This window comes from Nelumbo lutea, chromosome 7, assembly GCF_056320005.1.
Source record: "Nelumbo lutea isolate HS-2025 chromosome 7, American lotus-T2T, whole genome shotgun sequence".
Lineage (NCBI taxonomy): Eukaryota > Viridiplantae > Streptophyta > Magnoliopsida > Proteales > Nelumbonaceae > Nelumbo > Nelumbo lutea.
The window spans coordinates 14,100,198-14,114,187 of NC_142690.1; the positions used below are offsets into that span (position 1 = coordinate 14,100,198).

The following is a 13,990-nucleotide window of genomic DNA, read 5'->3' on the forward strand; positions in this document are numbered from 1 at the left end:
CCTGCATTAGAGCAATTAATATTAAAGTCACAAAAAACGACTCCTTTTTGTGACATTTGTTTCAAACGTCATGAAGCAAACGTCGTCAAAAGCCTATTCTTTTTGTAGGGCCATCTTTGGCTTCAACAATTAAGTGCTCGTTTAGGAGGGCTTTCACACAACAACTCCCCGCTTTACAAGATGGGCCCCACCTTAGAATGCCTTAAGCTATGTTTGGTGGAAAATACGAAAAGTTGGAATGTGCTTTAACTGAGCTACTAATGCAATTATTTCTTACACAATGAGCAACTCTTCCTTAAATTACTGCTCAATTACAAATATTCAAAATATGTTTAAATTGAATAACTCTTCCTTACACAAATTATTGACTTGGCAGCTATGTTTGTTGACGTGGTGATTTTTTTTTTTTTCCTTTTTCTAGTATGGTAGGAATGGAAATGGAGTAGGGATCAAATTCCTCGTCCTCGACCCCAATTTAGAGATAAATCCCCATCATTGAAAATTTTAATTAATATAAATTCTTGAAAAATAAATTTTTAAAACAAAAATACTATTTTACTTCATTTCCCACTGACCCCATTGAGTTAGGGAGGTCGAGTACCAAGCAAGAATGGGGAGAATTGCCATCCCTTGGTGTTGCAACTTTAACCCCCATACAGGCTGCACTAGAACATAATTGGAATTGGAATCCCCATTGCACTATTTGTTTGATTCAATTGGGAATTAGAATCAGATTCTCATTGGAATGGGGGAGGCTGTAATGGCTATTCCTACGAACCAACCGGATCCTAAGCAGATTAGCTCATATGGGTTTCAAGTTTATCACTTTTACTTTAATTTATTAATGTTATTCAATATATGATTGCGATGAGGGCAGATTTGGCCCTCCAGTGGAATTATGACACATGACATCTCATGCCAACTAAGTGTGGCCTCTTGACGGCTTGCCATGGGTAGCTCCCCATAGGCAGCTCACCATAAGCAATTTGCCACAGGCAGCTCGACCATAGGTAACTCACCATAGGCAACTCGCCATAAGCAGCTTGCCACAGGCAGCTCGACCATAGGTAACTCACCATAGGCAACTCGCCATAAGCAGCTTGCCACAGGCAGCTCGACCATAGGCAGCTCGCCATAAGCAGCTTGCCATAGGCAACTCGCCATAAGCAGCTCGCCACAGGCAGCTCGCCATAAGCAGCTCACCACAGGCAGCTCGCCACGGGCAGCTCCCCATAGGCAGCTCGCCACGGGCAGCTCCCTATAGGCAGCTCGTCGTAAGCAACTTGCCACAGGCAGCTCCCCACAGGAAATTAGCCACAGGCAGCTCAACACAAGCAGCTCACCCTCATAGCCTGGCAACTTAGACAACTCGGCATTGCATAGGCAGCTCGCCACTAAGCAGCTCGGTAGAGCTCGTCACAAGCAGCTCAGCATAGCTCCCCTAGGCAGCTTGCCACTTGTAGGGTAGCTCGGTACAGGAGTAGTTTGGTGTATCGCAGAAAGATCTCATGCCTGACAACCTGGCCTAGACATCGACCCATCGACTGACACAGGCGCCGACCTGACAACCTGGCCCAGACACCGACCTGCCAACTGACACAGGCGCCGCTTGACAACCTGGCCCAGGCGTCGACCTGGCTGCCTGACACAAGCGCCAACCTGGCAACCTCAAGGAGTTCACCACCGTACCTCGATTCTGACGGGATGTGACGAGTCTTACCGTTTGGAGGCTTTTCACCCACCTAACCCGCGAGGACTCCGGTATATAAAGACCTCACCCCCTTGGGGGGAGGATGGAAAAAATGGAGGTAATCCCTACTCTTTATCTCTCTCATTTCTCCAATATCATCTTCGAAGCTCTCTACAATCAGAGTGCTAATTAAGCGTCGGAGAGTCCCCGCTAGGAAAATACACCCGGGTCTTGTGATTCAGCTCTCGTAGGTCCCTCAGCTCCCGCCGCCTACAAAGAGGAGAAAAAGGTGGAGTTCTCGTAGGTCCCTCAGCTCCCGTCGTCTACAAAGAGGAGGGAAAAAAGGATGTTCTCGCAAGTCTTTCAGCTCCCGCCACCTACAAAGGAGAGGAAACCACCTCATGTAGAGGGTAGTCGGGTTGCGCTGCACTAGGGAGATCCACCGTCCTCTGAGTTGCAGGCCACCTAGGAGCAGGTCAAATGACGAGTCCACCAGGGAGCTCGCCACCAGGCAGTTTGTCACTAAATAGCTCTCCACCAGGGAGCTCGCCACCAGGCAATTCGCCACCAAGCAGTTCGTCACCAGGCAGTTCACCACCAGGGAGCTCGCCACCAGGCAGTTCACCACCAGGCAATTTGTCACCAGGGAGCTCGCCACCAAGCAATTCGCCACCAAGCAGTTCGTCACCAAGCAGTTCACCACCAGGGAGCTCGCCACCAGGCAGTTCACCACCAGGCAATTTGTCACCAGGGAGCTCGCCACCAGTCAGTTCGTCACTGAATAGCTCTCCACCAGGCTGTTCACCACCAAGGATCTCGCCACCAGGCAATTCGCCACCAAGCAGTTCACCACCAGGCAGTTCGTCACCAGGCAATTCGCCACCAGGGAGCTCGCCACCAGGCAATTCGCCACCAAGCAGTTCGCCACCAGGCAGTTCACCACAAGGGAGCTCGCCACCAGGCAGTTCGCCACCAAGCAGTTCGTCACTAAGTAGCTCTCCACCAAGGAACTCGCCACCAGGCAGTTCTCCACCAGGGAATTCGCCACCAAGTAGCTCATCACCAAGGCACGACACCACCGGGTCAAATAACGAGGTACTTAGCCAAAAAAAAATTATATATCACAAAAAATGGTACGTGACCAAAAACGATTACATCAGATTGCAATATAAATTCAATTCAAATTTCATGGATAATATTCAATTCAAATTAGTATATATGAATGACTCAAATTTGGACCTCCTTATATCCCATTCAATGAGTTTGTAGGCTTAATATATCATAGGACAGCGTAATACTCCACATATTTAGGAAAGGCAATGGGGTGGGTTGAGGATAAGGACCATATTCGTAGTTCCTAACCTTGATCCTCATTGTGAAAATTTTAGTATTTCATCAGGACGTGAATCCTTGAAAATTTTAATTAAAAGTTGTTTTAAAAAATGATTCAGTAAAAATAAAAAAAGAATAAAATATAAATACTATTTTAAATATATTTTGATATATAATATTATAATTATATATAATATATATTTAATATATATTATTGGAGTCGGCATGGGACAAAGACTTCACTTCCATCCCCAATAAAGATAATCGCCATTGACGGGAAAGGGGAGGGGGGCCATTCTACTCATAATTCATTTATCTCATTCGCATTATTCGCACATCAACCAAATCGATTGCAATGGGACTTCTAGCTAGCAGCAAAGAATAGAAGTTTGGTGAATGGTGAAAGTAAAAAACTTAAAAATGGTAAAAGAAGACTGCATTGGATAACATCGTTCATTTGAGACAATGATGCAGATGGTGACAATTGAATTTTGATAAAACAAACAAAACATACTCGCAACTGCAAGGCACGTATTGACCGAACTGTCTCTCTGCCCGCGCTGCATGGTATTATCGACCATTGCTTTTATGTAATAATCTGAAGAGAGTATTAAATATGTTTGCCGTATATGTGCGTGCTTTGTAGAGTCACGGGTTGGCAGCCATTAATAAATGCAGAGGCAGAGCTCGTCTCGTCGTGGAGTGAGAAGTGTGTCAGCTTTCCCCAGAACCCCACATCAGGACAAGAAGTCTGAAGAAAGAAAGAGAATCATATGCTTTCAAATGGGTTTTCTCGGAATAGGCTCCGCTGGCTCGGGGTATGAAGGTCAGTACAGTGGACTCGTGAATTGAGGGTGTAAGAGATTCTTCCCTCTCTCCCACAAAATCAAAATCCAATCCAATCACACCATCCCCCATTCTGCTCTTGTCATTCTACTAAGTCCACACGTGATTTTTCCATTGACTCAAATGCCGGCCACGGGCCACCCAATAAGGCAATAGTCTCAACCACTGACCTTTTTTTGGATTCTTTCTTTCTCATGGCCCGGTTGGGTTTACCCGACCCGAACCGGATAAGAAAAGGGACTGAACAATGGAAGTGAGAAGCAGCTGGCTATGTCAAATTGTCAATGTGGGTTTATGAGAAGCAAGCAGTTAGCAGTTTGTCATGGGTGTGTCCACGTCCGGTTCAGTTCAGGAAAGACTGCCTACGTACACTTTCATCTGCCCAAAGATAGAGGAGTTCCATTCAGGAGTTGTCACAAAATGAGGGTCCTACACATGCATTGAATAGCGTCAAGCTGGGGCTTGGGCTGTGCAAGGTGGGAGGGGGGCGTGCCAGGGCGGGGCCCTTTTCTTGAAGCAAATCCATTACCCTTCTTTGCAATACATGCATTGCAGATTATTGCACTCATGCATTATATTAGTTAGGGTTTCTTCTCCTTTTTCTCCTGTCTTCATGTTTTTGCCTTGGGCTAGTTGTAGCTGTTGAAACCTTGATAATATGGGATCAATGGGGGCAAAGGATCCAGTGAGGATGATGGGTATCCAATGAGGACGAGGAAAATGTTAATATATCCATTCTATTGGGATTTTACAGCCTTATATACGAGAAAAAACGAACATAAACTTATTTGAAACTGGTGATCTTGAAAATGCTAGGAGGGTATGTTTAGCTGCCATCTCAAGGTTTGAAAAGACGAGGTAGAGGAATGAGATTGAACTTTTTGAGGGATGTGAAATGGCAAAAGAAAAAGATTAAAAAAAAAAATAAAAGTTAAAATCCTAAATCCTAAACCTATAACTTGTCAATATGAAAGAGACATAGGTGTCATTCTTCTATATATATATATTTTTTATTTATTTCTTACCTATTCGTCTCTAAAAAAATAAAAAATGACACAATTTAAGAAGCCAAGCCAAATTTTATTTGAGTGGGAACAATTGTAAAAATATTTAAATTTCTTCATAATTTTTACAATTATATAAAAACTTTTTTCAAATCTCGGTCTAGTCACACACAAATTTGGATAAAGCCCAAATCTCTTATAAGCAAAAAAAAAAAAAAAAAACTGTTTACACATAGTATTCAGCTGTATAATTGGAACTATCTTTAATTTGTACATGTATATTAAATTTATAGAGAGATATTCCGTGTTTAGGTTGTGTACAGACTACAGAGTTTTTATTTGCTATTAAATTTCAACCGGTTTCTACATGTAACCAACCAAGATCAATCAAAAAATTTAGGTAATAGAAAATTGCTTTGTCACTTATTGAGAGAATTTACTGAATCATTTTCACTCTCTATCTCATCATTAATTTTCTATTATAAGATCTAGTTCTTACCGTTATTGCTTTACGTTACCTAATTTTCTAATGATTTTTGCCATAAATAGTATAGCCATTGAGTTATTTTCATCTTCTTGCAATTAGTTAAAGGCTTAAAACTAAGCTAAGCTCTTGTCAATTCACAAAGTATTAGGAAATATGGTTGACTGTTGACTACCATGAACAAATCTAAAACAAAAGAATTAAATAAAAAACTCCATGTAAAAAATATTGTAACATGAGCAAAGTCCCACAATGGAAACAATGTGTATTTGCATCATAAATGTTGTTAGGTTGCACTGATGGTGTGGTTGCTCGTGATACCACAGTTATAGCTCAAAGTGCATCGAATCTTGTATAGCATATCACTGAAAAAGTATAGTGGGTGTTTGGTGCCATGTGTTTTACGAGTGTTATGTTTCACCAACTTTAACCTCTATTTAATTACATTTTTTAGAGCTTCAAACTTTACTGCAAGTAGAGGTGTAGGGCTATCGATCTCTAGACTCTAATCAAATAGCAGTTTGGGTTCAAGTTTGATTCTAATTGAGCTTGAATCAAGTTCAAACCCGAGGTAAACTCTATTAGTTATTTGAATTCAAGCTTGACCAATAAAAAATCAATTGACTGAAAGCTCTTGAATTTGATCGATTTAGTAATACATACATACATACATATATGTATAAACGCATAAAATATAAAAACATATTTTATAATATATTATGAAAATATGTTTTTTATGTAAAATATATTTTTATGTTCTATATGATATAATAATATCTTATATATAAATATTTATAAAATATAAATATATATTTAATTTTAAGCTTTTGAGTCGAACTCGAGCTAATTGAATATTTAATCAAACCAAACTCAAACTGAAAATATATATTTCAAATGAATTTTGAACTCAAACCTACTAGTATTTTGTTTGAGCCAAACCAAGATATGTCAAAATTCGACTAGGCTCGGCTAGATTGCAACCCATAGAGGAGCAACCACCATAAAATCTTATTAACCATCATCAAATGTCAAATTCGACTAGGCTCAACTCGATTGGACCCCATAGAGGAGCAACCACCTAAAATCTCATTAAACATCATCAAAGGAATAAAGGAAAAAGATTAAAGAGAAGGGCATAGCCGGCCTTGCCCAAGCCCAAGATACAAATGACTCTCCCTTCCAAACTAAAGATTACCCCTAACATTGAAAACCCAAAACCCAAAAGCAAAACCTACAACACTAGATTATTAATCGCATTTGGTAAGTCATTTTCTGTTTGAATTGTCTAAGCTAACTATGTCTTGGCATTCATGAGAGAAGGGGTTTCTTGAATCACCTGACCTAAGCGATGTGCTACATTTAAATTTGAAAAATCTAACAACATTTATGAGATGTTGTCTTAGTGAAAATATTACAAAAATTAGTGCCAGGCACTTTGAACGCCCAATTAACCTGCATTTCCACCAAGGCTTTTATGTATTTTTCAGAAAACTGGGGGTGGCATTTCGATTCTTAGTGAGACGGAACGTGGAAGGAAGAGTTGGCTCTAATACCAAAAAAGTGGAGTTTGCTCTGAAAAACAAAATATGAACGCTGAAATTATTTGAGTATAGGAATTATTATACAGCTCTAATTATGCTGTTAATTTTTTTTTTTAAATATAAATATTCTTTTTCCAAAGGGAGATGACAAAAGAAGAGCTTAACAAAGGTCAAGAAAAAGAAGGAATCATTAATAAAGAAAACTATGTCTTACCAAGCTGTCTGTTGTCTTATTGAAAACAAGGGATCGTGGTTTGCTTGTTTTCGTCATGACTCATGACACAACTAACCCAGTGCATTAAATTGTATTAATTAATCTTAATCATAGAATAAGACTTATGTGTAGCTCAAAGGCCGAAACATTTTAATTCCCTTCACCTCTTATCTTCCACAAGTTTACATTGCAAAGCCATGGAACAAAGCAAGACAGCCCTACACATTCCACTCTTTTTACCCCAACTCCTCTCCCTCCACCCATCACCACCATCTCCACCACCAGAAGCGCCATTACCACCACCACTACCTCCATGGAGGAACAGTCAATACCTTCACCACCCTCTCCACCACCACCGCCATCACCATCTCTGTCACCCTCACTAAAAACCTACAGACTAACAGCTTCTTCGATCTCATACACCAAGTTCACCACCAGCAGCAGTGCAGCAAATTTCATCTTCAAACCATGGAATCCGTCTGCACCTACTTACATCCTCCGAGACATCTCCTTCACTGCCAACCCATCTCAGATCCTCGCCATTGTTGGTCCAAGTGGTGCCGGCAAATCCACTCTCCTCGACATACTGGCAGCACGCACCTCACCAACACAAGGATCTCTTCTCCTCAATTCTGCGCCTGTCAACCCCTCCTCCTTCCGCAAGCTCTCAGCCTATGTCCCTCAGCACGACGCATCACTCCCGTTACTCACCGTCTCCGAGACCTTTGCCTTTGCTGCTCGGCTTCTCATCCCCAACTCCTCCAAAATTGCCTCCACTGTGGACTCTCTTCTCTCGGAGCTCCGGCTATCCCACCTTGCACATACCCGCCTGGCTCATGGCCTGTCAGGCGGTGAGCGTCGACGGGTCTCTATCGGTCTCAGCCTCCTCCATGACCCGGCTGTGCTGCTTCTCGACGAGCCCACTTCAGGACTGGACAGCACGTCAGCCTTCAACGTAATGCAGACTCTCCGGTCGATCACCGCTTCGCGTTGTCGGACTGTAATCCTCTCCATACATCAACCCAGCTTCAAGATCCTCTCCACCATTGACAGCATTCTCTTACTATCAAAAGGGACAGTTGTTCACCATGGAACACTGTCTTCACTGGAGTCCTTCTTAATCTCCAATGGCTTCACGGTCCCTCCGCAGCTCAACGCGCTGGAGTACGCAATGGAGATACTAAGCCAGCTTCAAGAGAGCAAAGAGGCCACCACATCACCAGCAATTCCTGCGCCCCCTCGCGATTCGTCAGCTTCTCTAGATAACAATGACAAAGGAGAGATCAGATACAAGAGTTCAAGGCTCCATGAGATCTTCACCCTTTCAAACAGGTTTTGGAAAATCATCTACAGAACAAAGCAACTGTTGTTGACAAACACATTAGAAGCTCTGGCTGTGGGTCTTGTCTTAGGCACCATCTACATTCATATTGGGTTTGGTAAGCCAGGAATAGAGAAGAGATTCGGCCTGTTTGCCTTCACTCTGACCTTCCTCCTCTCCTCCACCACCGAGACTCTACCCATCTTCATTAACGAGAGGCCAATTATATTAAGAGAGACGTCGAGTGGAGTGTACAGGCTCTCTTCGCATCTGCTAGCCAACACAGTAGTCTTCTTGCCATACCTGCTAGCACTGGCGCTGGTCTACTCAGTCTCGGTCTATTTCTTAGTGGGTCTCTGCGCAACTTGGCAAGCCTTCGCCTACTTTGTCCTGGTTATATGGGTTGTGTTTCTCATGGCAAATTCGTTCGTTCTCTTCCTGAGCTCGCTCGCTCCGAACTACATCGCCGGAACGTCGCTCGTAACAGTGAGCTGCGGCGCCTTCTTTCTCTTCTCCGGCTACTTCATCGCAAAAGACAGCTTGCCCAAGTACTGGCTCCTGATGCACTACTTCTCCATGTACAAGTATGCCCTTGATGCTCTCCTGATCAACGAGTACTCCTGTCTCGTTTCCAAGTGTTTGATATGGTACGAAGAGAACAAGACATGCATGATGACCGGCAGTGATGTGTTGGAGAAGAGAGGGCTCCATGAAAGCCAGAGATGGGCCAACATATACATCTTAGTTGGATTCTTTGTGCTGTACCGTGTTCTTTGCCTGGTTGTTCTGATCAGAAGAGCTTCGAGATCCAAGAAATAAAACTAATGGGCATTATTGATGAATACCCCACTCCAACGTACTCTGGTGTCGCTTTCTTGATGGGTCATGTGAATGGGTTCTGAGTTTCCATAGATAATTTTCTTCTTTCTTGAATTCAATTCATCAGTGTGCAACATTAGTTACTAACGACTGATGTTTTGATGACATGTGAAGCGTATAAACAGACAACCCAGAAACCGGTTTTCTGAACTATGTTTGCCTTTTTCTCCACCCTACGGCCTACCTCTCTCACCTCTGCCGATGGCAACAGGACTCAATATAACGTCAAAGGCAATCTGAGAGTACAGAAATGGCGATAATAAGTGGCTAGCTAATTGATTTTACGGGACCTGGCTAGACTCTAATCTAGGGTTTTATTTTATTTATTTTTAACTGAGGGTAATGATTCTCGGGGATTTCCAACCTGTAATGATTCTGTGTACAAATGTGAGTAAGGGGGCCCAAAAAGCAGATTGGCTCTTAATACTCGTTTGTTTTAGATGTTTGGGACACACCATGAGAAAGGGTCACTCTCATGCCAGGGGTTTATTCTTTTCTCTTTGTTATTTTTTCAAATGAATAGATAGTCGGTTTGGTTTATTAGTGCAAGAGGACGGTGCAGGCCATGCCAATGGGCAATGGGCAATGGCCCATGAACATATGGGTTGGAGTAAAGGGACTGCAGTTTGAGGTTTGTTAAAAAAATAATCCACTTTCAGAAGTTTTTTAGAAGCTCAAACTTTTAGAATTAATTAGCACTCTAGAAATTAAATCTAAGTCTCTAAAAAAAGTAATAGACTTTCTAGAAGTTTTAACTTCTAGAATGTATTTAGGTCTAGAAGATGATTTCTAGAAAATGTAAAATTTTAGAGAGTGATGCCTAGAATGTTGGTTGACTTTCTATTATAAATAAGGCTAAGTTTGTACATTTGAAACAATCCAATACAAGTTCCTATTTTCTCAACAACTTGAACCTTTATCATTTGTTGCCATCCTATCTTACCTAGTCTACTCTCTTTCACATCCCAAGTCCTAACAATTCTACCCTCCACCATATCTCAATAAGAGTCTGTTCGATTATTTTTTGGTGTTATTTCCTTTTAACTAAAATTCCCTATTATCCCATAACTTATCATGGCCACCATTCTAGCTAATAGCCAAATTCCAATCCCCATTTTTTCTGGAGAGAATTATGACTATTGGGCCATTAAAATGAGGACTTTCTTCATGTCCCAAGGTCTATGGGGAATTGTAGATAAGGGATTTACAATCCTTGAAAGCAGTTCTACTCTATCTATAGTAGAGAAAGAGAAACTATAAAAGAATATGGAGAAGGATAATCTCGCTCTCTATCACAAACAAATGGCAATGGCGGAATCGATTTTTCCAATAATTAGTGGTGCTACAAGTGCCAAAGGTGCATGGGATACCTTGAAGGAGGAGTTTCAAGGCAGTGCCAAGGTACATATTGTTAAATTTTAAACTCTTAAAAGGGATTTGGAGAGTATGAAGATGAAGGATTCTTAGACCATTAAAGATTATTATTCTAGACTGAGAGAAATTGTCAATCAATTAAGAGCCTATGGAGAAGATATTACTGAAAAAATGGTGGTTGAAAAAATATTAATTAGTGTAGTAGAAAAATATGATCTAATAGTAACCACCATTGAGGAGACAAAAGATATCACCACTCTGTCGGTAATAGAGTTGGTGGGCTCCCTAGAAGCTTATGAAAAAAGACTGAGTAGGCGTGATGAAAGCTCTACAAAGAATGCCCTTTAGTCTAAGCTCAATATAAGGTCTCAAAAATCCAAAAGAGATAAAGAAAATTTAGAGAAATTTCCAAAAAAGAAAAAAGTTGTAGAAATTATGAGAATGGAGGAGATATTAGGAGAGATAAAAAAAGAAAATATTTTCCATTCTGTATTTGCAAGAAAACCAATAATCTTGAGAAAGATTGTTGGTTTCAGGGAAAACCACAATGTCAAAATTATAAAAAACTTGGACATGTAGAGAAGGATTGTCGTATTAAGGAAAGACATCAAGCTAATTACTCTGAAAAGAAGGATAAAAATAATTATCTATTTTATGCCTGTCATGCTGCTTTAGAAGTAAAGGGTGACATTTAGTATTTGGATAGCGGTTGTAGTAATCACATGACAGGTAATGAGAAGATCTTTAAAGATATAGACAAAGTCAGGCTTGGCAATGGAGTATCAGTGGAGGTCGAAGGTAAAGGAACTATCACTGTTAAGACAAGGAATGGGACACAACTCATACAAGATGTGTTGTTAGCCCCAAGACTGGAGACAAATCTATTAAGTGTTGGGCAAATGGTAAAAAGGGGATATTCTCTACTCTTCAAAGGAGACTCATGCATGATATACGATGCAGCACCAAAAGAATTTTCCAATCATATGGCAATACACCGAGACAGCGATGAAGGCTCAAGAAGATGAATCATGGCTTTGGCATCGAAGATTTGGCCACTTCAATTTGCACAAGCTAAAAGTATTCCATCAAAAAGACATGATGAAGGATCTGTCATCCATTCAAGTGATGAACGACATATGCAAATGATGCTTGCTTGGTAAGCAACATCGGAAATCGTTCCCATCAAGTGGTGCATGGAAAGCCAAGGCAATCCTGGAGCTTGTACATACAAATGTTTATGGACCAATGAGAACGACATCCTTCGAACAAAGCAGGTACTTCATTCTCTTCATTGATGATTTTACAAGAATGACTTGGATTTATTTTATGCGTGAAAGGTAAGAAGTCTTTAAGATTTTTAAAAGATTTAAGAATCTCATTGAAAAATAAAATGGTCAAAGCATAAAAGTGATCAAAAGTGATAAAGGAAAAAAAATACTTCAAATGAGTTTGACAAGTTTTGCAAAGATGAAGGCTTGGAGCATCAGTTGCCCATTGGCTATGCCCTAGAGTAGAATGGAGTTTCAAAAAGGAAGAACAGAATAGTGATGGAGATGGCAAGATCAATGCTATTGGAACAAGGCATGCCTAAGATGTTTTGGGTAGAAGCAGTATATAATGTAATCTATCTACTTAACAGGTGTCCAACAAGAGTAGTAGAAAACAAGATTCCTATAGAAGCTTTGAGCGGAAGGGAGTCATCGGCACAACACTTGAGAGTTTTTGAATGCATTTGCTATGTTTGCATTCCAATAGAAAAAACACACAAGCTAGAAGAGAAGACAGAGAAGGGAATATTCTTCAGATATAGTACGCAAACAAAAGGCTATAGAATTTATAACCTAAAGAGCAAGAAGGTAATTATTAGTTGAGATGTGGAGTTTGACGAGAATGCTACATGGAACTAGAAAGAAAAAAAAAATGTGGAGAAACAAAGCATCATGATACCAAAACTACAAAGATTAAAGCCAATGGGTAATGAAGGAGAAGAATGACAAAAAAGTCCTCAATCTACAACATCACCATCAACTTCATCATCAGCCACAATAGAAGAAGAAGAACAAGAAGAGTCATCTCCAGAATCACCACTAAAAAGGACGAGGCCACTCAGTGAGATATATGAGATATGCAACTCTTTAACTATGGAGCTTAAAAGCTTTGAAGTAGTAGCAAAACAAGAAGTATGGGTAAAGGTGATGAAAGAAAAAATCGCAATGATTGAAAAAAACAAGACATAGGAATTAGTGGATCGTCCTCAAGACAAAGAAGTGATCGAAGTCAAGTGGGTCTACAAGACAAAGCTCAACTCTGATGGCTCAATACAAAAGCACAAGGCGAGGCTAGTTGCTAAAGGCTATGCACAGTTGTCTGAGATAGACTACAATGAAACATTTGATCTAATGGCACATTTAGACACTATAAGAGCACTCGTAGCATTAGCAACACAAAAGAAGTAGAAGATCTATCAACTTGATGTCAAATCAACGTTTCTAAACGGAATGCTCAAGGAAGAAATATATGTAGAGCAACCTTAATGGTTCACAGTAAAAGGATGAGAAGACAAGGCACTAATATTGAAGAAAGCTCTCTATGGCCTAAAGCAAGCACCACGAGCATGGTACAGTCAGATTGATGGTTACTTCATCAATCAAGGATTCAGGAGGAGTCAAAGTGAGCCTACTCTATACATCAAGACCCGAGGTAACTCTAACACTTTCATTATTTCTCTACATGTAGATGATCTCATTTGTACAGGAAACAATGAGACAATGATCAAGGAGTTCAAAGAAGATATGACACAGCGTGGAAGCAATGAAAACCGGGTTGGCTATGCAAGTACCGGGCGAACACCAGCTTCTAGCGAAGCTAAAGGTAAATCTCTAGAGGAGAGAAAAAAGGTGGCGAAAAACTAAAGTGTCTATTATCTTGGGAAATAACAATATTTATAATACATTTGGAAATTGTAGAATAACCAGGAAAGAACAATTGTGATAGATCTCTAATCTACTAGGATTGAACTCTTCTTGATCTTGATCTTGATCTTGATAGGATCGAACACTCTTCATGATCTTGATCTTTGTCTTGATAAAATGGAACACTCTTCATGATCTTGATCTTTGTCTTGATAGGATCGAACACTCTTGGGCTTGATCGTCCAATCTCCCTAGATCTTATTCATGCATGGATTATCCTAATCTTGGTATGAATCTTGGATTATCTTGGATTCTTGAATTCTTGATGGGTCTTGGATTCTTGAATTCTTGATAGATCTTGAATTCTTGAATTATCCTTATCCTGTAAGCTCC

General features: G+C 40.6%; 1 protein-coding gene across 1 annotated transcript; it reads left to right on the plus strand.

The window, feature by feature from the left end:
• Positions 1-6,983: 6,983 nt before the first annotated feature.
• Positions 6,984-9,461, plus strand: LOC148845227 (ABC transporter G family member 8-like). Its single transcript, XM_088955028.1, has one exon. The coding sequence runs from the start codon at positions 7,425-7,427 to the stop codon at positions 9,249-9,251; it is 1,827 nt and encodes a 608-aa protein (XP_088811154.1). The 5' UTR covers positions 6,984-7,424; the 3' UTR covers positions 9,252-9,461.
• The last annotated feature ends 4,529 nt before the right edge of the window (positions 9,462-13,990 follow it).